This window comes from Copadichromis virginalis, linkage group LG5 (genome assembly GCF_057382275.1).
Source record: "Copadichromis virginalis isolate Kocher_CV1m ecotype Utaka linkage group LG5, C_Virginalis_male_GT1.1, whole genome shotgun sequence".
NCBI classification, from domain to species: Eukaryota; Metazoa; Chordata; class Actinopteri; order Cichliformes; family Cichlidae; genus Copadichromis; species Copadichromis virginalis.
The window spans coordinates 40,298,151-40,326,023 of record NC_140622.1 but is presented as its reverse complement, the minus strand read 5'-3'; the positions used below and the strand labels follow the sequence as shown (position 1 = coordinate 40,326,023).

Here is a 27,873-nt window from a genome sequence, read left to right as displayed (position 1 = left end):
ATCTCCAGCTGCCTCTCTCTTCCCGCTCCACCACAACCACCCACACATGCAGGGCCTTGGAGTAGGGGTATGTCACCAGGGTGCAGAGGAGGCTACCCCCCCCCCCCCCCCGTCCCCTTCTGGCTGCCTCTGCCTCAATTTTATCCCACAACTTAGACATTCACATTACTCACACTCTCATTACACATACATATAGGATCTTGGGGGTGGGCACAATCACGGAGTCCAAATTACCATCAGGGTGTATACCTCACCCCTGACGTCGTTGCCCACCTCTCAATTTTAAATACACTTAGTCATTGAGGGTTAGCAGGAGGGACCATGCGCTTACCTGCTGCTCCTTGGCAGGTAGCTCCATGCCCTCCTGGGTTTTAAATGCACCTTAGAACACACATGCATCAACACTACAATGAGCGGGTGGAGGGAGGTTTGGAGTCTTCTCTCACCCCCATTCTCTGCGGCCTGCTGGAGCGGGAGGGCTAGTAGGAGGAGTTGGCCGTCCGACTGCGGTCTGGAGTGTGGGGCCTCCCTGCTGCTGCGGAGTCGGGGCAGTCTGCCTCTCCCCACCGCAGGGAAAAGGGTAACACCACCTGGGTCTGGGTGCAGTTCCCCCCTCCAGGGGCAAGGGTACCTAGACCCGGTTTGTAGAGTACGCTTGGGGAGTGTGATCGTGTGTACAGCGTCTCTTTATGTCTGTCTCCACGTTGGTTGAGTGTGGAGTAAGTGCATATGAGAGCATGAGGGTGGGAATGGATGTTTGTGTCTGTGTGTGCCTGTATGTCTGTGTCTATATGTCAGGTTGGGTATCAGACGCCACCTCTCTGGGGACACCTCAGGCCCTCCAAGGTTTGGAGGCCTATCTCCACCCACCACCACTTCCCCTGCCAGTGGCGGACTCCCTCAGGTGTCGGTGCGTTGGTGGTTCTTTGTGTCCGGGGGTGGGCGTCCAGGTACACACCGGCTCACTCCTTGGCGGCCGCTTATCGGGGCCTGGAGCCTGGGGCTCGCTCGGGCCCCTTCGGGGGTGGGGTGCCCCCGGCCTCTCGGCCTGGGGCTCGGTCACTCAGGCACGGCTGGCTGCCGGCGGAGCTCACGGGCGCGTCACTGCAACTCCCCCTGGCTTCTGCTCCGCGGCTGCTGAGTGAGCCCTCATCTGGGACTCTCCTCAGCTCTTTCTGGGACAGTGGCGCGGCTGCCCCTCTGTTGGTCTTCCTTGGTCTCTTGTGTTCTGGGGGCCTCTGGATGTCTGGAGTTTTGATCTCCTCCATACCTGCTTCATGCCCTGGAGGACGGGGCTGTGGCCCCCCCACACTCCCTAGCAGATCGTTACATGGAGAAACCTTTGGAATACAAGCGCGCTGATCCACACAGGTGTGCACACAGGTGTTCACTGCTCGTAGACCCAAATTACACCTTTCTTGGCTGCTACTTCGAAGCACATCTGTCCTGTGTGCTGCACAACAACATTGAATATTTAGTATTTACTGCTGTTTACACTTAGCTAGATTAATGCGATGGTGTTGTGTTTAGTATGTTGCTTTGTTTTTTTTTTTGCTTGTTTTCTATTCTTCTCTCAACAGGTGATCCAGGAGATTTTTATTTTTTTTCTCCCCCCCTTTCTCACTGTCCCTCTCCCCTTCTGTTTTTCCTTTCCTTCCTCTTTCTTTCTCCCTTTCCTATCTCTCACTCATGTCTGTCCCGTCTGTAACATCTGAAAATAAAATATAATAAATAATAAAAACAAAGATCGACCAAATGGACCAATACGGCAATGCCACGATGATCCATTTGGCAAAGTAAATCCATTGAGTATCCTTGTTGGTCTTCAGACAACAATTCTGATGGCTAAAGAACCAAATGGGACAGGCGAAAAAAAAAAAAATACTGACAGATGATGAGTTTGATGAGGAACAGGTGTGGCGGCTGACGAGCGGGACTCTGGGGCTCCACCCACGGGCATATCTTGACCTCCCCAACGTGGCCTAGACTCAGAGAGAATGGAAAAGCACCAGGACAGCAGACGGATGACAGCAATGACAGTGTTGCTGACTAATAATAATAATTTTCCCATTTCAGAGACCACAGTGGGACACAAACTCTACGGCTGGGCTCACCTCCTCCTTCAGCTCCGTGTCAGAGTCATGCAGGGAGTCTCCATCTTGTTGCTCCTTCACCTCCTCCTCTTCCTTCACCCCGTCTACCCCGGTGGTGACATTAGCTGCAGGCTAATCACTGGGAGAAGCTGACTGTCAGCAGCTTTATTCTTTCGACTTTAGTTCTTCTTCTATTTTTGAATTTGGACATTTCTGCAAACATGTTCTTAATTACGTTTTAGATCAAACAAAAGAAAACAGAAAAGCAGATTTTTGAAAACTATTTATTTGTTTGTTTATTTTTATATTTAATGCCACAACATATATAAAATATAGAGCTGTTAAATCTGAAACTGGTCTTGTTCGATAGTTTCCAGGCTTCTGGAAGTGCTTCAAATGTTTTCTTTGCCCATTGGCTGTTTTTCCCTCTTTATCAGTCCCGTCCTCGTACCTGACGACTGTCAGAGGCGTGTTTGTTTGTTTGTTTGCTAAACCATGTAAAGCTCAATGGGTGTCCCAGTTGTCGTGTTTACACAGACTTATTTAGGTGCCTTGAGGTGACTGTTGGCATAAATAACACTGACGTGAATTTAACCAACTTTAAGCTGTATGTTTAGGCTCTTTGTTACCAGCAGCCTGTCGTGTCCTGCAGTATCTTTATTTGAAAAATGTCAAAATAACACAATTTAAAAGACATAAAACTATATTTTTGCAGCAATAAGGTGATTTCCTTGTGATTAAATGAAACTTGGCTCATTGCTGGAAACTAGACGAGAGGACAAAAGAAGGCAGGTCAGTGCAGATAAACAGTATCTGAACGTCATGTGCTTCAGAAATAAGATGTGACACAGGACCTGAGAGATGATCCACTCTGCTGAAGAATAAAGGCGCTCGTACCAAATATTGACTGTTAACAAACTTTGCAATTGTACAAACTCCTCTTTGCCTTATATCCTGTATCTGCATATGTTTGCACATGTTTCAATAAATCACGGCACCATTTTTTAAGTAGACATGTTTATGAGACTTCCTGCAAAAAATGACTGCAGCTGCTAAAGCCGTTTAAATACAGAGTTTGCCGAGCATCTGCGAAGGGTGTTAACAGCACTTTATATGCAAACAAATCCCAGTCAAGCCATTAATTGTTATACACAAGAGGCTGAGCACGGAGACTAATTCTGCACTTCTGAGTAACACACTGGACATTTTCATTTCTCTGTGAATTACAAGACCATTTTTTCTTGCATCCAAACAGATTTTCAAACATTTAACTCTTTATTTTAGTATTTTATTCATTTTGTGGGGAAAAAACAGTTTAGACCTTGACCTGAGGGGGAATAACGGGCAGAAAATTTATATAAACATGGAAACTGAGCGACTTTATGTTAAGGGGCTGTAATCAAGTCACAAAACACACACACTGATCCATCAGGCCGCACGCACACACTTTCTGAGGACCTTGGTTCCTGTAATCTGTCGTCACCTGACCTCTGACCCTTTGTGAGTGTGCTGACAGATTTAAGAGCCCCGGCTTCCTCTCAGTTTGTGTGATCTGCTTTGTGGAGGGGGTCTCGCCCACTCGAGAGCCTAGCAGGAGATTTTAAACGATTACATCAAAAGTAAAAATGTCACAGATTTCTAGGGGAGGTCGTTCTGTGGCCAAAAAGACAAAACTTAGAACATCCAGACAGATTTTAACAGCACAAAACGCACAAGACATCAACTTTATGGAGTGAAAAGACCCTAAAGTGAGTTTCACAGCCTCCCACAGAGCCTGAGGAGGTGGATGGTTTGTGAATCTTCCAATGTTAAACGAGTTTGTGTGATCATTCTCCAACATTTAAAGGTGGATTTTAGCCCAGATATTTGGGTTTTTTAAAGTTACTTATTTACCTGCGTTAACTCGGCTACTTCCTGTTTTAAAATTAAAGTGTAACCTGACCTGCTTCACCTGCATGGCTGCTTGGTATGTGCACTGCAGACAAGTGACACAGGCTGCTTACACTGGATCATTTTATTTACCTGAAAGCTTCTACAAAGTGTTGAGAGTGTGTGTGCCAGATAAAGGTAAAACAATCCAGACATGCCGATCTATAAACTGTAAAAATGTCAGATTTCAAACACCTGTGTGTGTCTGCAAAACAAAAGAAGAGAATAAAAGATAGAGACCACACACACACACACACACACACACACACACACACACGTGGGTGTCCATATTATTTTGACTTATTCAGACATATTACTGTGATTTGTGCTCATCCAGAAGAAAATAGCTGATAGCTTGAGAGCGTCCTGAGCTACAACACATTGAGAGATGAAGGACTCACCTGCGTGATGAGGCTGAACCTCATATATAACCCAGCTATATATATATAATGTTATCGTTGAACCTAAAGCAGCCCTCACATGCTGCTGCTTTTCTAAAGCTTACTCTGACCCACTTATGGAACAAAAAGTCCCTGTGACGACAAAAACTTTTAACATATTCATAAGATAAAGGAAATAAAAACAACAAAAAGCATAAAGAGCACAGGCAGAGGATCAGGAAGTGTTAATGCTTAATCCCATCGATGCAATGAATCGATCGATTGCAACTGGAACAACGTTGGCGTCAGGTCAGAGCTGGCTGAACAATGCTGTCAGTTTAACTTCCTCCCAACATTCAAATGAAGTAAACGGAAGAAGGAAGACGTTTATGCAGATGAGGTCGGGAGAAGGAAACAGTGGAAACATGTCGGCTGCTTTCAGATGACGTCCAGGTCAAGGTTTTCAAGTTGAACATCTGGCATGAACGAACTTGCCCACAGTTTCATATGCAAAATAGAACATGAATACAACAGATAAGTGAGTTTAAATGCAAAAATCATCTGGTCCTCAGCAGGTTCTATATCTGTTTAAATACAACCTCAAAAAAACAATAACACATATTACACATATATGAATCCGACTAAATTTACATTATTTAAACAATTTTAATTGTTTTGTCTTATTAACACCAAACAGCATTCAGTAATTTAAAGACAAGATTGCTGGTTTGAAATGTGCCTATATTAAAACTGACATCCATGTATGATCTGTGCACAGTGGTGCAGTCACATGCTAACATGTCATTAGCGTGAAAGTGAAGCTAAAGAAGCAAAGTTTATTGTAAAGTGCAAAGAACTGTCACAAAAACGTTCAACAAACCTAATCAGACTTAAATCATCCATTTCAAAGAAGCTAACACAGGCAAAACGGCTAAAGCTAAAGCTAGCAGCCTCAGTATGAGCAAAGGATCAAAACAGTTATGAGGGAAATTACAGAGACAAATGAAAAAGAGTCGACGTCCTTTTATCTGGTGAAGTTACAAACATACTGGAACATGTTTTGTCCCTGAGCCTGGTTCTGCTGGAGGTTTCTTCCTGTTAAAAGGGAGTTTTTCCTTCCCACTGTCGCCAGAGTGGTTGCTCATAGGGGGTCACATGATTGTTGGGTTTTTCTCTGTACCTTACAATATAAAGCGCATTGAGGTGCTTTATATTGTAAGGTGTATTTGTATCATTTCATTCCAGTAGCAGAGTCTTACTGTTTCATGTTGTTTTAGTGGGAAAAATATCCTGTAACTTACTGCAGTTTGGGGGGTAATGTAAAGTTTAAATGCTTTTTATGATTATAATTCCATTTTTAATTGATTTATTTTTTGATATGCTGTCTGTTATAATTCATTGAAAGAAATCTGAAATTGATAAAAATCGTTATTGGCAGGACTCACTTTTAAAAGAATGACAATCAGTGCATATCTGATGATAAACAAGAACCCTCAATATCAGACGCAATGACGTCACTTTGGCACCGACGTGAGGAGGAGGAAGTGTTGATGCTTTAATTCCATCAATGCAGCAAACAGGCAGATGCAAATATGACCACACATTAGTGGAATGTGATAACAGCTACACTGGAACATCAGCAGAGTTTCCATTTTATGCCAAACCAGTCAGGCCTGGCTGAATAACGCTGTTGTTGACCTTTAACTTCCTCTGGTTCAAAAACTCCAGAACCAGACCAGAGGTCATGTGGTTCCCCTGTTTTCCTTTAAAGAGCTCTGATGCAATAATGGAATAACCTTTTCTGCATGGCTGTATTGTATAGCTGTCACAAATTCCTAAAGCATAGGAATTTGTGTAGAGTAGTTGGGAACAACTACTCCACTACTCTCATCCAAGAGGCTAAAAAGCAAAAGGTGGAGGTGCAAACACTGACAGCACCTACAGCAGGCTCCGTATGTAGCGGATGTTGTTGACGTCTGTCTGCAATGTCCAAAGATGGACTACAAAGAGCTCATCTTTGATGCTTGTGACAGTAACTTCTCAATGGCTTAATGAGCTGCCATTGAGAGGTGCAGATTAAAGCTCAAACTGCATCTGACACAAAAGGTTTCAGAGCTGATCCAATAATTAATCCCTCTGATTCCTCTAAAGGGAACTTTAACATTTTAATAGCTTTAAATGTTTGACCACACCGCTAACAGGCTCTGAACTGCTCCAAAAAACAGAAATCAAGATCTTGCGGATGATAATTTTTCATTTTGTTTCATTTGAATCCACAACTCAGTGTCAGATGTTATCTCTTTCTTTATATAAGCAAAGAAACCATAGCAGAGATGCAGAGCGATAAGTGTGCAGAGAGATGTTGAAATCTTCTTTTGCAACCGTTGGTTCATTGATTTGAGTCTCAGAGGATAAAAGACAAAAGAGCCAGTAACACCCTGCCTGGTGCAACACGTCTTGGAAGTTCCCGTAAATGTTCCTAAAGACACAGCGAAGGTTGTGTGTGAAGGTGTGTGGACATGAAAAGGACTGCCAGAACAACAGATAAGAAAAGAATGTGTTTTCTGTGCAGCACAAAGCAGTTCAGGATACATCTGCAGACTCTGTGCTCTATATTTGGGCTCAAGGAAGTTTATATCTGTGCTTACCTGATTAGGTTAATGACTCAGTACCGAGGAAAAACCATGTTTACTTCATTCAGTTCCACGGAAAACATTTCCTAAAATAACACAGAAAACCTGAATGACACTATAAACCCAGGCCCCTACACTGTAATCACTCATTAACCAGTTAGACCTACTGATATTTTAATGATACTAAAATGACTTCCTCAACTTTGTGGGTCCCCACAAAGCTACTAAAACTCAACAGTCATGTTAGTGCCATATCTGTGTTTAAATCACACTCTCCTAAAATAACCTGAACACATCACGTCGTCCTCTGCAACAGAAAAATTAAGCTAACCCAGAAGCGCGAAAGGCTGTAGTTCCTGCAGTGTCCACATGAGGCTCCAGCATGAGTCGGTCCCCGTAGACTCCCAGGTTAAAACTTTACAGTAGAAATAAACACGTTTACATGTTTTTGGCTTCATTTGTGTTTCACATATTCAAGTTTCGTCGTGGAGGAGACACACATCAGGAGGGCATCGGGCACAAACAAACAACAACAAAAACAACAACAAAAACAACATCTCATCCTTTCATCCATTTTCAGCCGTTTATCTGGTTTATAAGCCCAGACTTCCCTCAGCCCAGCCTCCTTTTCTAGCTCATCCAGGGAGAGCACCAAGTTGTTCCCATCCCAGCCAAGAGATATAATTTCCCCAGGGAGTCCTGGGTCTGCCCCGGGGCCTAAGGAAGCTGGGGATCAGAGCACCAGGACCGCGGCGCCCGGCTGGGCTCCATAGGCACGGCCACCTGACGCTTGCCCTTATCCTGGGTCTGGTCTGAGATCCTGTTCCGGGCAGGATGGACCCTGTTCCAGGTAAACTGGAACCTTGATTTATTTTATTTTTAGATTTGCTCTGTGTGGCCCCACACCGAGGACCAGTTTGTTACGGGGGACCCTATCAGGGGCCAGTTTACCCTCACAACATTTTTATTTGAATAATAAATGACCTGTTTAAACTGTATTAAGTTTGAATTATCAGGTGGCTGGAGTCCCTGATCTCTGGATTCCCAAACACGCTTGCTGTAATATGATGGACCACCAGGTCCTTGAAGATATTGCTATTTTGAGTTATTTTTAACATTTTTGAGCATTAAAAAAAGGAACTGAGTGACCAGCCCCCTTTAAATTACAGCTTAAAATCTGGAAACTTGGTCTTTGCACTGAAACTACTGCCTGTGAAAACCAGCCGTTGTTACAGATTACCAGCTGAAACTTAGAAACCTCACAGTGACGTTACACAGTCTGGTTTCTGGTTTTATCTGACTCCATCTGACATCCTGTGCTTGATCATTTTCTGCCTTTGCAGTTCTCGTTAGCAAAACCTCATCCTGTGACCTGTAGATCTTTAGTTATGAATGTCTACTGACTGTTTGCATTCAAACAGAGGAACGATCACTCCTATGATATCCAGGTCATAGTAATCTAAAGAAAAGACTTGTTTAAGTTTCTTGAAGGTTGCATTTCTTCCCGAGCTCCTTAGATGATTATTATTACTATGAGCATTTATTCCTGCAGCCCTTTTTAGTGGCAGTGTGACAATTAACTGCGAGAAGCTGCCTCCTAATCTTGCAAGTATGATTCAGTTTAGCAAAGGTATTGTGATGCTTCTACATGCTTTATATACAGAGCATCCAGAAACTTTTCACAGAGCTTCACTTGTTCTACATTTTGTCCTGTTACAGCCTTATTCCAAAACTGATCACATATAATGTTACATCAAAATTGTGCTAATTAATGAGGGCTGCTGTCCGGTTGGCAGATGAATCCCGATCGCTCCAGAGCATCACCAGTGATGTCTGCGCACATATCGGCATTCCCGTGACCTCTCCCTTCCCTTTGACCTCGACTAGTCTTCCAGTTCCTGCAGCTGCACAACATTCCCACAGCAAGATGTTAGCACCACCATGCTTCCCCGTAGGGGATATTTGTTCAATCAGACCAGAGAGTTTTATTTCTCGTGGTCTGAGAGTCTTTCATGTGCCTTTTGGCAAACTCCAGGCAGGCTGTCTGTGCCTCCATGTAGTCACATCTCACTCTCCCACCCAGTAAGAAAAAAGTCGTAGAAACGGCCGTGCTTCTGGAGCTGTACGTTGGAGCATGTTGGCAGTTGCCCCCTTCTGTTTTTATGCAGGCACATCTGTATTTAAACCAAATAAAAATAACCGGGGGAACTTTATCAGGACCAAATTTGTGAAAGGAAAGTCCCCATTCAGACCTGATGCAAAGCACGCACACTTCACCTGCTCAGCATCCAGCAGGAGCAGACAGGTGGAGCTGGATCAAAGAGGATTTAAAAAAAAGTGGCACTTTAACCTTCGCCTGTTCTTGTTTTTGAACAAATAGGTCCAGTGCAAAGTGCCCCCGCCAGCACCCCCACCTGCGCGGCCGTGTGCTTGGTTATGAAAGCGTGTGTGAAGGATAATGTTTGAATATGTGTGTGCTGGAATGTGTGCGCCCCTCCCAGCAGAGCCGCATTCGTCAGTGTTTTGGCGTTTAGTGGAGTGTGTTTTTCCCGGCTGCGCTGAAGCTGGCAGGCAACGGCTTGTCAGTTCGATCCGACACACACACACACACACACACACCTGGACTCTCTTTGACAGTGAAAGCAGCTCCTCAGTTACTCGAAGTACATTTGTTATCATCTGCCTTTCCTTCATGCCGAACACAAAATAAATCGTGCTAAAAAGGTTTTGTGCATTTAAACTGTGCTCGTCTCCTTGGCAACAACGCCTGCACTGTTTGTGCAACACAAAATACTAAGAAAGCAAAGCTAGCAGGAGTCCTACGCTGTCAGAGTAACAACTAGAAAGAAAACCGCTGAGGGGGAATTTACCCCCTGTGATCAGGTGAAGTGACAAGTGTCTCTTTAAGTCATCTTTCCCTCAGGAAATGAAACAAAACACACATTTAAAATGTTAATGTGCATAAAAATAACTTTATTTTCAATAAATCGGAACCAGCATTGAGAAACCAATGATTCATTGGCTCCACTCCAATGATTCACGTGTGGTATTTGTGACATTAAGCAGCAGAACATACCCTCCCATGTTTACCGACTCAGACCTGGGGCCGACGACAGACTGCTTTTTGAAATATTCTTTTTTAAACTCGTGTAATCTGATCAGATTTACTCCTCTGCCCGAGTCAGAGGTCAGCTCGTTCCTCCCGGCACACCAGAGGACACGGGCAGCAGCATTGTGTCAGTTATCAGGCCTCGAGTGTTTTCGTAACTGTGCGGCTGCTCGCGTCGCCGGTCGTGTTCAGATTTACAAAAGTGAGTAGCCAAAAATCGACCCGAGGTCTGCTGACGGCAACGTGGCTCATCGACACAACATCCCTCGAACGAAGAGACGTACAGCAACCACATAATCAATCCTTCTACAAAAAACAAAACCATAAATACAAAAGCAAAAAGTCTAAAAGATAATAGACACTCTTACCAAATAAAAAGTTTCAAAACTATTTGCTGGAAATCTGAAACTAGTGTATATAAAACTTTTAAAAATCACATATACAACAGCTTAAGGGTGAACACCCGAACCTGAAGGAAGGCAATAAAATAATTTGACAGTTAAATTAATTAAAAATAATAACGGAGGGGAACTAGTTGATCTACAGGAGGGAAAATAAAACACTGGAGGACATTAGAGGCGTTAGTATTAGCATCGGTAGTATCAAAACTTACATTTACAGTAAATCACATGAAGGTTACTGCAGGACACCAAAGAGCAAAAACAAAACAATTTGGCATTTAAATATTTGGTAGATATTTCTGTTGCCAGAACACGGCTGAGTACCAAGTTAATATATTTAAGCTTTTTTTAAAAATTGATATTTAATGACTATGTACAAATCCTTGGTAGAGCAGTCTGGATGCATTGGACCGGCTTACGACGGCATCGGCGATTGCTCCGAGAACTGTGACTGAAAATATAAAAACTAAACAGCAAACAGTCGTGTAGCTTATCGAGAGAAGCATCAACCCCATGATTGAGAAAAAATATATATATATATATCAAAGAAAGAAAAAAGTACTGTTTCTGCAATCACAGAGCTCAACTTTTACACGGATTAGCACCTCAGTGCTGAAAGAACTGAAGGAATTACAATTTTAATTTGGCAAGTTTTAGAAAAGATATAAGCCACTCACGTTTGGTCAAAATTACATTAGAGTTAGCTTAGCACAAATAAATCAGCTAGCTAGATTAATTAAAAAAAAGAAAAAAAGAAAAGCAGCTAACGGAATTACCGAAGACCACATTTACGCTTCATTTCTTTCATCTTAATTTATGAAAAACTGGGGAAAAAAAAGCCCCAAATGTTACATTAGCGTTGCTACGCTACTGTAGCATAGCATTAGCTGAGGAAACCCGACTTTAAATGCTGCCATCAGACTGACTTTATGCTTAAAAAGGTGGTTAAACCCAAATCTGCACATTATATGTCGAGAACATTAATTTGATGAGTTTACAGCTACTTCACACATAATAGCCTTTAGCTGTATTAGCTTTGGCTAATGCTTTTCACTTTGTAAGCTAAGCTAACCAGCTATTCGGATATAGCTTCGTATCCTCGAACTCTCTGCAGGAAAGTGAGCGAGTCTACATCCGAAAGTGTCGACGCCTGGCGCGATGCTGAGGAGTGCAGCAACGCCTCGCCGCTATGACGTGCTGGTGAATAACCCGGGGTCCTCCAACGTTTGCAAATTCCTTTCAGGGATTGGTACGACTCGTCTGGTGCTATGTGCTGAGGAGAAACCAAACATACCAGGAGCTTTGAAGGGAAATAAAAAGCCTTTTAAGGTCATTTTAATGAACTCTGCTGCATCTGAAGGTTTACAGAACAGGAAGTGATCGTTTTACAGTGCAGAAACAACACTTCTATACAGGGTCACTTCTAACGGAGCATGAAACCGCTGCACAACTTTCAGATTAAAACCAACTTTGTTTTTCTCATTATGGCATTAAAAAAAAAAAAATCTCATGAAAACCTCGTTAGTCTTTAGAAGTTGCAGGTTCAGAGGAGAGAATAAATAACTGGACCGATAAAAGTACCGTTTTAGTGTTTTTAAAGGAAAGAAGGGAGGAGTCTTGTCCTGTTTGAGAGGAAGTGAGGTCATGGCAGCTGAGACAGTCCACTCCTGTCGCTCATTTTCCTTTGCTGAGAAAGCGAAGCCTCTGATTGGTTCAGAGAGCGTCAGTAATAAAGCGCACATCAGGGAGGAGCCAGTCTGTCGATTGTGTTGTCGGGGCTTCTCTTCTGATTTACCCAGCATCGCTCCGCTGGAGGAAAGTGAGGAGGAGGAGGTATGATGATGATGATGAGGCATGGCAAGGCCAGACGCCGGCCCTGATTGGGTTTTTAAGGGAGTGAGGTGTGTGATTGTGTGTGGTTGTGAAAGGAGGAGGAGCAGGAGGAGGTCGGGGTCTATGCGTAGATCTCTGTGGTGGGGGCCTTCTTGTAGATGGGCTTCTTCGACAGATCGTAGCTGCCCTCGTCCTTTTTCTTCATGCGATAGATGAGGAAGAGGATGAGGAGGACGGCGAGCACCAGGCTGACGGCGAGGGTCGCGGTCAGAGCTGGAAGAGAAAGTAAAGCGACAGATGAGACTTTTTAAGCTGTGACAGTGATTCCTACTCCTTCCACCCAGACAGGAGCCTCCTCCTGCTCCTCTGGGGAGGGAGCTCTGAAGCTCCTCGTCAGCCCTACACTTTAGAAATCACGTCATCTGACATCGTGTACGAGCGCTACCGTGCTCTTGTTCTTAGTTTAAGTTTATCACAGCTTAGGGAAATTTTCCTGCGTCTGATGTTAAAACTCGGGCAGCATTTCCATCTTTGGACATTTAAAAACTCAAAGTTACGTTTTGGCTGCTTCAAAGATGTTTGTAAGAGCACGACTGACCTGCAAGGAACTCCGTCTTGCTCGTGATGCTCTCGTTGCCGGTGTGGGACATGAGGACATTGGACAGGTTGTCTTCTCTGCGATCGTCGTTGCCCAGCACAGGGATCTCGTTCTTCTCAACGATATCTCTCTCGTTGACGGTTGGTCGCACCGGGCGCTCTGGCTCGGGGATCTTATTGTCAATAATGTCGAGCTGTAAATGAAGAGAAAAGAGTTGGTGAAGCCTCTGCTGCATGGTTGAGGGTTTAAGTATTTAAGGAGACTCCACGTGCAGACGCTTCTCACCTTCACTGTTGTCGTCTCGTCAGGTGACATGGGCGTGTCTGTGGAAAGAAGCAGATTCTTCATTTAATCTTACAGATTCTACGTAAACGTCAGAAATCGCTGCGCTGAGTGTTTCTCGTCAGGACCGACCTGCGTCACCAGATCCAGAGAAGTCGTTGTAGTCTTCATCGTCGTACGTGTAATTGTCAGCGTCGTCGTCTGTGAAGCCGAAGTCTGAGCCAATCGGGGCGTCTCCAGACGCCTCCAGATCGCCGCCACGTGTCGACACGCTGGCCGTCTGCGAGCTCTTCATGGGCATCCATGTCTCCGTCTCCCTCACCTGCTGGGACATCAGACGGAGGCTCAGAGGGACTTTATCTCACTAACACTCCTTCGGTCTGATAGGCCGACATGCTTCCAGTTTCTCTGTAACTTTTTGGTCAAGCCTGCCCAATCAGGCCCCTTCAATCAGCCCAGTCGCCATGGTTACCATCCCTATCAAAGCTTAACATGGTGAGGGCACATCAGCCACATTTAATCACATTACAAGAGTTTATTTCAGTGACCATTTGCCCGCTAAGCTGCAGGAATGGGATTAACACCCCCTCCCCAAATCCATCACCTAATCATTAACATTAACACACACACACAATCAAAGTGAGACGGGACATGAGCCTGATGTGTTTTACAGCACCGAACGCGATGCAGACGAGGAGGAGCCCATGTGATGTTTGTGTCCGACAGGAAGCAGCCAATCGAGTTTCCAGGAAAAGAAGAGTGGTGATTATGTTGTCGGGAAAACTGGAACAAGCTTTTATTTTTCTGAGCTTTCCATTTAGCGAGAACAAAAGCAGACCACAAATCAGACTGGAAAGCTTCCCGGATGTCCCACAAACATCCTCGTCCACTCTCTCACAGATCGAGTCGTGTACGTCACGAGGCTCTTAATTACTTCCATCCCAGTCTTCATTTAAGGGTTAACCCAGCCCGTCCGGGGCCTCCGTGTTTGTGTGTTCTCGGCCGCTCGGCGTGGTAACGACGTGTTTGAAGGTAATCCTCTCAGCCGCTGCCTTTAAAAAGCAGAGAAGAAAGAGGGGAGGGGATGCCCCATTGTGCCTGCACAGAGCTTTCAAACAAAGGCGGCCATTTTACCGCGACTCCTTAGCAACAAGGTGGCCTCGCGAGGACTCGCCGCTCCTGCTCCAATTTGTTTGGTTTCCTACACTTTCAGGCCTCCTTTGTGTGCGTTCCCTTGCACTTTACTCCATTTCTTCCCGTCTGAGTCGCTCTTTCCTGGCTTTCCTTACAGAGCTGTATTTAAAAATCCAGGAGCAAACATTTGAAATTACAGCAATTTGAAAGAGTTTGCGGCTCCTTAAAGGTGAACAACTTGTTGTTGTTTATGTTTTTATGCTTCGTGACAACAATCTTTGGGTTTGAGGGCAGCTGAACTAAACAGGACACTTAAATCATTTAAAAGTGCTTGAAAACATTCACAGTCTGTGTCCTTGAAGCAGAAACATCCAAACCGATAACAGCTGGAAACAGCTGCAGCTAAAGGTTTGTACTGCATCCATTTCCACACAAATTTGATCTTTTCTTCTCTCTTCATGTCTTTTCATGTCCGTCCTGAAAGCTGTGGCGGTAGTAGCCCGGCTGAGGATCGCTGCTCTATTATGTCCTCATTTAAAGCCCTTACATGTGCAGCAGGGAGCCGTGATCCTGTATGTGTGCATTCATGCCTGCCTGCCTGTCTTTGTCAGTAATCCCGAGCCGAAAAGTGGTGACTGCTGGCTCTTCATTTCCTCGCAACCATTCACAGTCCTGCTGCAACACGTCCTCTGAGTCACATTAGAGGAATTACACTCATTCAAGCCTCCGTGTGGACCCGTATGAGTCAGGCTGATTCAATCAGGTAAACCAGCAGGACTCACAGCCCTTCATTTTGTTATATTTGACATCATCCCCCCCCCCCCGAGGCTCGTTTTACTTCGATTTGCGGTTACAGATGGTTTTAAAAGCCCAGAAAACCTGATTTCTCTGCTTCTTGCTACAAAAACACGTTTTCTTGCCTCACTCGAGGGATTTCAGTGATTTATTGGCGGGTTTTATGCGTTTAGTCACCGTCTCCTGTCAAACTTAAGGAACGTTAATGACCCGAACCTTAGTCTGTGGAGTGGGTGTGGGCCTTTTTCTAAAAACAGGAACACTTTGCATTTTTCAAGTTCCACACAAACAAAAAAGTAAGAGTACGTTTTGTCCTTCTGTGTCCTGGGGTGTTGAAAACGCTCCCCTTCCCGGTTCCTCTGACCTTTAACCCCTGCGTGGTGTAACTTGGACGCTTGCGTCCCGGAGGGCTAAAAGAAAAGAAGCGTACGCCTCTCAGGCTGACTGAGGCCTGTCCCGGCAGGCCCGGCGTATTCGGGAGAACAGAAAAGATCAAAAGCTCGAGGCTTGCGTTACATAAGGCCTCCGATGTTACCGTCACATGTGCGACATATTCTACTTTTACTATAATTTCCCGGAGCTGGGACGGGGTTCAGGCCAAGTCCCAACAAAAACAACAACGGTGTTCCAAATCCAGGAAAAACAAACAGAGCCAAGGATGAGCGCCGGAAGCCTCAGTTTCTGTAAAAACTGTCCAACGTCAGCCTGAAAACAGATCGGTAGGGAACACAGCGTGTGTGTGTGTGTGTGTGTGTGTGTGTGTGTGTGTGTGTGTGTGTGTGTGTGTGTGTGTGTGTGTAAACATCTTCTAAACCAGCACGGACCGGCAAACAGAGGACAGAGGAGCGCCCGAGCTGAGGTTACGTAACAAATCGACATGAAAATCAGCGCTCACTCATTTTACTGAGCGGTCCACTCAGTCACAGCCACACAGCACATGTTACACTGTTAGCAGGCACGCACTCATTTACTGTGTGAGTAATAAGAAAGACCCCGTCTGTCCTCCAGAGGGTACATAACACACCTGAAGCACTTTATATACCTGTAACTTAGTCTATAAGAATAGTCACAGTCTATTAGTTATATTTGAATCTATATCAGAACAAAGTTTATTTCCTGTTCTTACTAATTTTCGGTTATTGTAGCCATTTTAAGGTTTGTTTTATTTATTTGAACTTTTTCCTTTTTGCTTGTTATTTTCATTTGAACTGCATTACTCTGCCAGTGTCTGTTTCAAGGATTTACAGTTTTAAAGGTCCTGCGATACCTTTGTGATTTTTTTCTCTTCAAACAAACTTTCCGTTTCTCCACTTCAGCTCGCGTTAAAACTTAATTGAAAGCAGCCTTTATCTGCTTGGAAACACTGCCACAAACAGCCTGAGTGGACAGATTATCATTGTTCCTTCACATCAAGCCGAATGTGTTCATTACAAACAGCCTGAATGAGCTTCAGCGACACAAAGTCCGGCTACGTGCTTTACAGCAGAGCTCGCTGCGGTTCGGGGGGAGGCCGCAAACGCCTGCAAACGGCCTGGAAAACTCGGTGAAAGCTGAAGAGTGGAAGTCCCGAGAGTTTACAGACAGAAGAATCACAACCAGCCATTTTACAGCCTGTTAACAGATCCCCATTTTGTCCTCCATCAGTGATTCACAGCCTGGTATGTTTTGGGCCTAATGTGCAACAGCTGATAAGCAGCCGGATATGGATGGCAGCCAAACCAACCAACCAAATGGATTCAGTGGAAAGAAATATGGGATAAGATTTCTGTTCAAGGCTCCGCTTCTCATTCCCACAGAACCAAACATGGACTCGTTTAAGAAGAAAACAACAAAAAGCCTCCTCTCTCCGCTTTAACGTTTTATAACTCGTTCTATAAAAGCCTGACTCATCACAGCACTCACTCAGATAAAGCCAACACAGAGGTCAAAGGTCAGAGTCAATCCAGCAGCTGAACACAGCTGCCCTTTGTCTTATAAAAAGGCCCAAACTGCAGAGCTCCTTGTGCCACGTGGTTACAGTCTGAGGTTACCAACCATGTGACCCAGACAGTCCTCGCATGCAACAAAATCATCACGCGTGACAGAAAAGTCACATTAGTGATGCTGACATCTGTGAAACGACCACGTCCATCAGCCAGCTGATTAACTGCTGTGCTTTGTTGTCATGTGACCTTTTCTGTTACTGTAAGCACAACAAAAGCCATCGGCTTTCTTTGATTAGCCTTTGAAAAGAGACGCCATCGCCCCCTCCCTGTAGACTCCATTCCTGCCCCATCAGACACGTCACACCTCCATCCCATCACACCCTTCTTTATCCTGCCCATTACAGCACGGAGGTCCTAAAACCCAAAACCCTCCAACTGCTCAGCTTCGCTAAAAAAAAAAAAAAAAAAAAAGCAGTCTGCCAGGAGTCCTACCAACCAGCTTTAGGGCCCGTCCCTTCTACTGACACCAAACAATGCCAGTGGACGCCCCGAGAGCATATCAATGACCAAGGTAACTGGGCTAAGCCTCCAGCAGCCTCCCTTCATTAAACTCTGGAAACAATCCCTCCATCTGCCAGCACGGAGAGGGGCATCTGGTCCTTTCACACGGCCGACTGGAGGAGGTTCAACACGTGAAAAGACAGGAATGTGCTTCCTTATTCTTTGCCGTGTCCGGCATCTCACGAGCTTTGTCCAGAAAAGTCAGTTTTCAGAGGCCAAAGCAGTGCTCGTCTTCCTCAGTGTCTCCCATTTCTTCAGCCCCCCCCGTTGATACTTGAGCCAGCAGGATTTGCACCAGCATTGTGTCACTTCATCTGCTGGTAAGATGTACTCCTGACCTCTGACGTAACCGCCAAAGAAATCCAAAGGCCACGGGAGGAGTGAAAATCATTGCTTCGTTAAAATCATAAAGCTGACCCATATCAGCTCAGCTGTTCCTTCAGGAGGCCTGAATGTGGTCATCCTCAAACACTAACCTACATTTTCCTCTCCGTACTGACAGCAGAGCTCCAGATTCCTCCTACCTACGCCGGATCTATCTATAGCGGAGTTCCCAGCACCAGACCAGCCACACTAAACTCCCTGGAAGTGGGTCTCCATCTATTCCAAGGAACTGGAAGAAGCCTTTTGTGCAAGTATTTCAGACTTTTCATCAGCACCTCTAACCCTGTCTGCATGTCATGGGTGAAGCTCCTAAAAACAAAGACACCCGTTATCATCCGTATCAGGCCCCTTCAGCCTGTGAGGCCAGAAGAGACCTGACAGCAGCCTCGCTGGTTTGGCCCGAGCTCCGAGTCGAGCGTCTGCGTGTGCTTAGAGTGCTTTGGCTTCGCTGCGGATGAGGCAGGAATGTGGCGGCTGCATCGACGAGGTTTTGGCTTTTTGCCGAGCTGACCTATGTGGAGGAACACATTCCTCAGTCCGACACAACGCAACACACACACGGCTCGGAGGTGTGTAAGAGTCCGTCACCATTTACCTCGTTTCCCTGATGTTCAAAAACAATCAGTGCCTCCCTCCTGACTCTCCTCAGAAACAGCTGACCCTGAAAATAACTGGAGTAAAATTTTACCTTCATACTTCAAATATTTGCAAAGTTATGGGCTCTCAAAATACTTACTTGGGCTCATTTCTCGTCTCACATAAGCAGCATGGTTTCCAGAGTGAAACTCACTCTTTGATTACAGATCGTGTTCTCGGTGCGAGTTAGTTATTCATGCTGCGACTCAGAGCCGGATGAAGCTGGGCATTGAGACTGATCTGTTAATCAGCTGTGACTGTATGTTGACAGTGTGCTAATCAGTGAGGGACGGAGGTTTAATTTGACTGAGCGGTCTGATAAAGCTGACCTCAGATCTGCTTATGTCCAAATATAGCCAAAAGTTTCCTACAAATTCAAGTAAAAATATCTCAGATGTTTACTTAAATGCACAAAGAACAAATATGCTGATTTGTTTCTGATGGACATTTCCTGTTTTCCTGCTCGCAGGCTGATCTTTAAGCAGATAAGACCCCTTGGTGTCTTCCCTGTAGTCTATCGGCCTGCAATGTTTGATTCAAGGCGGCGATATGCTGCCTGGGGGAGTGGCATTAAAGCGCTGGAAGATGGAGGACGCAAGCTTCAGTAAGAGCTCGAGACGATGCAGGCATCCGGCCTTTTTCACCATTAGTCGAGGATTCGGTCAGAGATGCGACAGGGTGAGCTCGGCAGCAGCAGGAAGGGACCAACAAAAGCTGCACAGATAAGATCAAACTCTCAGGAGGGGCTCATTAAAGCTCAATTAGCCCCGTCAGCAGAGAATAAATCGCCCCAGTCTGCTGCACAGCTGGCTGATTGTACAGCCACCGTCTTATCTAAGAAGTCTCACAGAAAACAGGCTCTTTATCACACTGGATTTTAAGATTTGACTCATTTCACTAATATTTGTCTTTATTCATTGAAGGACAATAGTAACTGAGTCAAAGTGAAGCTTAGTGCTCTGGTGATTTCAGGAGTTTACTTTACGCTTGCTTCTTGACAAAAGAGGCAACATTTTAGGTTTCACAAAGACGTTTTTAATTATGCGGAGGGTAACACCTTTTCTTTTACAGAGATCGTGCCAACTCGTCCATTTCCAAACATTAAATCGAGCAGATGTCAGAAGCACAGTTTAATCAAAGCAGAAACATGCAGGTGTGTATGAAGGCAGTTGGTTATAATGCTTGAGGGTGACTGAAAGAGGAAGCGTACACAGTGGGAGTTTAATTTTACTCTTCATTTCTACAAGAGAGTTGTAGTGTTTTCAGTTCACAGCATGTGAAGTTGAGTTTCTTTCCTAAAACCCACAGTCAAAGGTCTTTTGTGGTCTGTGGGTTCACTAGAAGTCCAGAGACTCATTCAAACATCCAAAACTTCCAAAGTTAATCATTGATTAACTCAGTGGATTAGAAATGAATGTAGCATCCTGTGCAGGTAGTTAAAGGTTAATGTGACGGTTGCGGTCTACAGTCGCGAGGTAGACCTCACACACACCACATCAAAAAGGTGCTGTACTGCTGAAATGCATTCGAATAAGGGAAAACCCTCACGCCACCCAAAAGCAGCCTGCGAGCTCTGCTCAGTGGGTGGGTGCCGTTTGTGGAGTATCAACTGGGTTTCGTTTGTAAGAAGTAAATTTCCAGAAGCCGACAAACACAATGAGCCGTTATCAGAATCAGAATACTTTATTGATCCCTGGGGGAAATTATTTATCAAAAGAGAATCAGCAAAAATCCCCATAATCCTCACGTCTGTGAATAAAGGGCCAATTCAAAGTTTGGTGAAAGGATGATGGTTGCTACACTTCAGGGTAATGGTTATGCACACAGTTCAAGAAATCTTTGTTGTTTGACATTATCATCGCACGCCATTTCTAGCCCACTATGTTTGATTTTGATGGCGTCACCTCAGACTTCAGCCATCTGACCATCTTCTATCAACTAACAGGCTGATCAATAGTGAAAACAACGGGCAGAAGCAGCCGCACATTAATAATCACCAAAAAAAAACAAAAAAACCCATTGCAGATACATTAGAAATATTGGGTCGATATCATTTGGATGTCTGCCTGCCTGCCTGCGGATGGTGTGCTTTGATTATCATTTCTCATGCCCAATACATGTGCTGTGGACGGGAGCTGATAGCTGGAAAGAGTCTGGCTTCAATCCTGAAACAAACGTGCAAAAGAACGAGGAGACTGAGACGGCACAGGCTGACATTAAAAGGCCTCCCTCCGAGGCTCGCCGTTCCCAGAGGAATCACAGCGAGGCTCACATTCCCCTGACATAAAAAAAAAATATATATAAAAATAACAAAAAACCCCAAACTGGAGCGCTGTCCACGCATGCACCGCATAAACTCCCTCAGGACAACAACATGATCAGCATACAACCAGCTAGCTCCAGCCTTTCCCCGCTCTCGTTCCAGTAGGACCTCGCGAGTGACGTTTCGTTTGCTGGTGCTCATGTAGCGCTAAAGGTCTCCCAGCTCCACCATCACGGACTACAGCTGGTAATAAGAGTCCTTCCCCATCCAGTTTGCAAGAAAATCCCCAGAATAAAACAAGCCCTGCCAATTGTAGTCATAGACGATGAAGGAGCAGCAGGGGTTTGCTGTCATTTAATTAAAAATAATAAAAACACAACTTCCAGGCCCGAAAGCAATGTCTAAACTTCTCCAGTCGTTACAAGTTACAATGTAAGATTTTTGAAGTATTAAACACAAATTAATGGATTTTACTGTAACGCTGACCAGATGCATGAGTTTAAAGGCAGATAAACTGTTTTCCTGCACAACTTTAAATACTTTGGAGGTTGCATAAAGTCTGGAGCAGTTAAAATGTTGTCTGCAACATGTTTTATGATGACACTGGTGAAAGCCATAAGCTGAAATAGCTTGGTCAAGCAGATTTTATATGTGCAACAAGTGTTTCTGGAGCATAACCAGCTTTTCGCTTTACTTAACTATGTATATAAAATATAACTTTTTTTTGTGCTTAAAATCTGCAAGAGCCCCTGTTGAGAGCAACAGCACACAGCAGAGGCTTATAATCAGAGACTGCTCAGCATCTTTAAACTGCCTGTCTCTGTCTTAAAAAAAAAAAAAAAAAAAGTCAGCTGAAAGTGATATAACCAGAATTGGAGGGTTTTTATGGTCGACTTCTGCCCTGAATGCATTCATATAGTTCCCGTTACAGCTGCCAGAGTATGCAGTGGTTGGAAAAGGGTGGAGGGAGTCCGGGGGATTGGATTCGACTGCACTCCGTCGTGGGCAGGAAGGACAAAAACCTCCTCTCTCTGTGTGCCAACATTCCTGGGCCCAAAGGGATTTTATAGACCAGCGGGCAGCAAAGCAGGAACCATTATTACATCCTAGTCATAGTATTTATCAAGCACCACCCTGCACCCCATCATGCAAAGGAGACAAAAAACTAGCCTTAAAAACCTGCTTCATTCTGGTGCAAATGATCGGGGGGGGGGGGGGCGCCTGCAAAACCAGTCACATTCCAACAAGTTCTAACAAATGGGCTCCAGAGGCAACAAGCTAAGGGTCTGATGGGGCAACATGGATTAACTCTGGGGCAAAGAAGACTTTTCTTACCCCGATTAACCACCACAATTTCAACTTCAAGGACATGTGTTAAATTAAATCATAAAAACTGGACTTCTATTTCCATAAAGATGAACGATACCCTTATTAAAGGCCAAACAAGCTCATCTTTCAGCCTGTTAAACAAGATGTTGTTTTATTCTGTCTTATATCATAATTGAAGGCATGTGTTTGGAGTTCTCTCAACATTTTTGACATTTCAGAAAAACGCCCTGCACATTAGCACAAACATTACACTGGGCTGGTCTTTCCTATCTTTTTCACCTTCACCCTTGGCTGGGCAGCGAAGGACCATACATGGGCAGAAAACGCTGAGGTCAATGGAAAATAAAAAGAACAGAGAACAGGGTTTGTTTGGCATGCCACGCTATCTTGAACAAACTGATAAAAACAGACAAGCTGACCAAAGCGAAATGGCACCAAGTTCCTGCTGGCATCCAAGTTGATATGAAATCCGACTCAATCCCGTGATAAAAACATTCCGATCGTGCCTGTGGCTCTCAAAAAACCCTTTTTCTGCATTCAGAGCATGTTCTATTGTCAGGTAAAAGAACATTGTTATCGATTAGCAGGGAATGCCAAACCCACATACCAATAATGACCTCGTGGGCAGAGAGGAAAGGCCACAAGGAGGCAAGTATTGTGATAGCTCAGAGGCCAAGTATGCATTAAAGGAAAGGACACGCGGGAGAGAAAGGGGTCAATATCTGGAGCTCGTTTAAGGAAGGAAAGGGGGAATGTTTTGGTGGGAAAGCTGTAGGTGTAACCACACTAGGCTAGCTGTGTTAAAGAAGTGGAGTGTCACCCCGAGGTCCCATTGAGACCCCATCAAGTGTGCAAAATCCCAGAGAGGGCCGGTCAAGGTCACCAAAGGTCACATACCAGAGGGGGGACCAAAAGAAAGAAGAGGAGGAGGAGGAGATACTTTGAGGAATGTAACAGACTGTAAGGCCCAATCAGGCCGCCATGTTTTGTTCCAACCCCTTCTCACACCAAAATGTGGAACGGTGGAATAGCCAGAACCCCGAATATAACCGTTATGCTGCTTAAACAGAGAACCGCTCCAGCCTACAAATGTGTCTACAAATGGTTGTGACGTGTTGCACAAACTAAAGCGTGATTGTACAGACAACAATCTGCTCTGAGATTAGCATCCTTTAACAAATCCTGCCGTATGTCAGACATGCAGTTAAACCAGCTCTTACTGCTTTTTGCTCATTCTCACCATTCGTATGGACCAACTGGCCTGAGTGGAGGGGGGCAGGGTGCATGTTTTTGTATGTGGGTGGCATCAAGCATTCAATGTTGATGTTAATCACACTAAAAATGATTAATCAGAGCAACAAAACAGAAGCAATGTAACGCATGTTTGGGCAAAACAATTAAAGACTTGTCTTTTTTGCATAATGTCTCCTCACATTTATGCCTAGAACAATCTAACTATCAAGAAAGGAAAACTTTCAATACAGTGTCTCTGGAACTTTATTTTATCGCCCAACTAAATCCAAATACATCCCGTTTGCAACACGTGTAGACATGAATCATCAGCAAATATGGATCTACCTACGCTGCAGGGCTTACCTAATCATGCTTGCAACACATCCAGCTCCCCTGGTCAGCTAATTCATAGACAGTTAATGGGAAAGCATCAGAATGGAAGGGGCGTAACATGGATCTCACTCAAACTGGGATTTGGTGCCTTCCAGCTCAGCGAGCCTCCTCATAACACACAAGTCCTACTAATTAAAGTCAAATTCTGTTCTAACAACAACACATGGATTCACCATTTAAGTCTCAGTGGCTCCAAAAGGAGTCTGCACTCAGATTTCCCCATTAGCTCACACTGGCAACAACCTGGAGAAGTGTTCAAAGACACAAGAGAGTCTGGCGTGCATCTGTATTATTATCGGGGGCGGGAAACTGTCTCTTTGATCAAACAGGATTGATCCTCTTTGGGAAGTGTCTCTGGGATTCATCCTGGAAAAGTGACGACCCCCCCCCCCCATTCGGGATAATAGCTGCCATATCCCAGGAGAAGCTAAGTGGCTAACAACTCTCATTTCCGTACTTAAACAGAGGGATAGGACAGGTAAATCACAGCCTTCCGGCTCCCGCTAACAGCACACAAACACAGGGCTAAGCTCAGCAAGGTAGCGCTCCCGAAACAGAGATACACGAGTGTTTGAATTTGAGCTGCTCGCTGGAGAAACTACTTACCGACTCTGAGAAGACGGAGGCAGTGGATAACATCAACACGAGGCACAGGGTGAGCATGGCTGTTCTTCCAGGTAGTTCACAAAAACAAGCGGGAATGTCGCCCTAAACGTTAGCTTAACGGGGATTTGTAGCTTTAAAAAAAACAGCGAGCTGAGCGTCTTCAGTGTCCCGCCGCTGTGTTCCAGTATAGTCCAGCAAATAACACACAGTACAGCCGTCCGCCTCTCGGTACCGTCACCGTTTCTCCCGTAAAGTTTCTTTCGTTCGCTGCTGCTGCGCTTACTGAATAGCCGCCGGCTTGTCTGGTCTTTTTTACTTGAGTCTGTAAACCAATCATCGGCCAGCGTACGTATGACGTGTGGAAATCAGCACATTCCACAGGCTAGGCTTGTCCGCTGGCTCCGCCCATTTCACCTTTTCTTTTATTGTTTACCTCAGTTATTTTTTTTAAAACGCCATTTTTAAGTGAATGCATGAATGTAAAACTCAGTACAAATATATTTAAAACGAGAAAAACAAAAATATATTAACAGTGATAATAAAACGTAATGAATCAAATAATTATAAATAAGTAAAAAACATAATATTCACTTTGTTTTCTTTCTTTTAGTTCTTTTTTGTGTATTACTTTTACACATATTTATAAATATTCATTTTTTAAAGAAACACAACAGGGACTGGAAAATAAAATAAGCGCTGAATGAATGAATATTACTTATTTTTTTTAATGAATAATTCTAAAGGATTTGTAAGCGCAGCTTTTGTCTTTCATGTTTAAATACTGAAAAAGTGTATTCATATTCGTGTTTGATCTTTCCTTACTGAAGATAGCTGTGTAAAGGGTGTCTGTGGCTAAAGTGGGTCGTAGATAAATCGGTGGTTTGATTACTCTGTCTGCATGTGGTACAATGAATGCTGACAAAGGCTCATATTTATCAGCTGGGCATCTATAAATCATGGAGCTAGTGATAACTAGTGTATAACGGCGTCATTGCAGTTATAGTGTTTTATGTTTTATGTTGTGGTTAACAATGACACAAGTTGACGTCCCCAAAGTCACAAAGACAGAAATCACAAAAGTGACCAAATGGTTGAAACTGGAGCAAAGACGCTGAAGAGGACACAGCTGAATGGTGTCCATTTTCAAAATTCAAGAAGCAAATGGGGTTTTTAGTTTCTCCGCGGGGACAAATACACACATCCTGTTGTTTTTATCCACTTTTGTTCCATTTATCTGCTACATCTGCTAAGTGTCTCTGCAAGAAAGATGCGGAGGGTTGCCGCCCTGAGAGATTTAAAATGGCTTCCTAATGTAAATCTGCAAAACATTTGGGGTAATTATCATCTCTGTGGTATCACCGAGAGATTTAGACAATCTAGATTAATCCTTGTGCGCCGAATCAATCAAAAAGAGGGTTTCAATCAACAGCTGCTGTCGTTCATCGTCATTAATTCCAAGATAAGAAGCTGATAATGAGCCATTGTATAACCACAGAGACCCACAGGGAGTCATCTTATCTGACACAGTGTGCTGAGGTCTGAGGGACTCAATAGGTCTGATTTGTGTTTTACACTTCCCGGTGCTCCAAACTTTTTCAAAACCATATTTGAAAGAAATTCAGACGCATTCATTCAGCGTTGAGCTTTGCTTGTTTCCAGTAAGGGGGCGTCGCTCCCAGCAGGGGCTTTCTGCTGCTTCATGGAAATCTCTGAGTGACGACATCTTCCGCTAAACTTCCTCCCTCCCCTTTCACTTTCTTTCCACGGGTCTCTCGAGGCTTAAAGCATAGATGAGTTCACTATTTCATCCTTGGAAACCGGTTCCGGGATTTCTAACCGTTTTCTTGTTGTCCTTTCGTGTCGAGGTTGTTTTATGACCTGTTGCGTTACACGTTTTCACTTTTCTTCCGGTTTGCAGTGTCGGGGACGAGCTTTGTGTGTAACAGAGCCTGAGCTTCATGTGTGTTTGCGTGTCGTGAAGTGATTTTTTTATGATACTTTATGAATTTAAATCTAAAATTCCTCGTCAGAGTGTGAAAGTAAACTTCAGGCCTCATGTACTTCACACTACTGAGAAACTGAAAATGTTTTTGTTGTGTTTCGCACACATGGTTAGTTAGATTATTTTAACCCGGATAAAATTAAAATGTAAAAAAAACATTTATTTTCTATTTTATTTTTATTTTATATCTTGCGTAACTGTTTTAAAGGCTTCTCTGTTGCAGACTGCAGTGAAATGGAAAAACTTGCCACATGTCAATAAGTGAAGCACACATAGAGCTAAAAATGCTAAAAAAAAAATGATGTGAATGTTAATGAGACATAAAACAGGTTTCATATTAATAAAAACATCAAGATTATCAGAGTGTGTGAGTCTCATTCTTGGAAATTACCCTGATGTTGTTTATGTTTGAAATCAGTTGTGGGGATTTCCCTGTGTTTTTGAAATGTTCTAACCCACTGAACAAAATTAAAGACGAAACAAAAGAAAGACACATTTCCAGATTAGAAAAGATAACAAACACACACACACACACACACACACACACACACACACACACACACACACACACACACACACACACACATATTTACAGACAGGCTGAACTGGGAAAACCCGGCCATGTGTGAAAGCTGTCTGCCTTTGTTTGCTCATATTTATGCAAATTTGATCAGGATATATTAGGTGCAGACACGGAGGAAAATTTTTAATATAGACGCTGTTAAAGATGCATTGTTTGGGTTAACTAAAACAGGAAGTGGGATTTTCCTGTTGGTGACGTTGGGTCAGCTCAGGATTGATGGATGGGTGAATGAATCCCCCATAAGTCTTTGAAAATTGAACCATTTACAAAGTGTGAGTCATATCTTTATCCAACTATCTAAGACTGTGGGTAAACTGTCGGTTTGGGGTTTTACTCACCTCACAGTCAGATCAGATCAGCAGCTGCATAAACAAGATAAAGCAGGTAAAGTCCTGCTCAGCAGGACCACAAGCAGCTGAGAATACACAACAAGCTTCTGTTAACACAGCCACACACAATGATATAGGTCTCCGTGTAAAAGACCCCAAAGCATCCTTCTTGGAGTTTTAGCATTTCTTTTTTGGGTTAGGGCTCATGTGGGACACAGACTAGAGATTATTTTTCCTTTATCAGTTATCAGATATTAGATTAGCTGACTGCACAGTCCTAAAATCTGTCAGTTTTACAACTGGACTTCTGGTTGTTCTGTGCTGACATCATCAGAAGAAGGCAATTTGGGGAAATTAATGGCAACCCGAGGTGCGTGTGTGATCAGCCTCGTCTCAAGGCAAACTGTGAAATAGTCTTCTTCAATGATGCACATTGTTGCTG

The 27,873-nt window shown here is 44.1% G+C and overlaps 1 protein-coding gene across 2 annotated transcripts; it reads right to left on the bottom strand.

The window, feature by feature from the left end:
* Positions 1 to 9,991: 9,991 nt before the first annotated feature.
* sdc4 (syndecan 4) lies at positions 9,992 to 24,848 on the bottom strand. 2 transcript variants are annotated; one of them, XM_085457813.1, is made up of 5 exons: positions 24,518 to 24,848; positions 13,391 to 13,583; positions 13,262 to 13,299; positions 12,977 to 13,169; positions 9,992 to 12,651 (listed from the first exon to the last, which is right to left on the bottom strand). In XM_085457813.1, exons 1-5 carry the CDS (start codon positions 24,572 to 24,574, stop codon positions 12,500 to 12,502), a joined length of 633 nt encoding a protein of 210 aa, XP_085313939.1. In that variant the 5' UTR covers positions 24,575 to 24,848; the 3' UTR covers positions 9,992 to 12,499. The 2 variants fall into 2 exon arrangements, with proteins under 2 accessions (XP_085313939.1, XP_085313940.1); XM_085457814.1 differs by having other exon boundaries at positions 13,391 to 13,580; positions 24,518 to 24,846.
* Between the last annotated feature and the right edge of the window lie 3,025 nt (positions 24,849 to 27,873).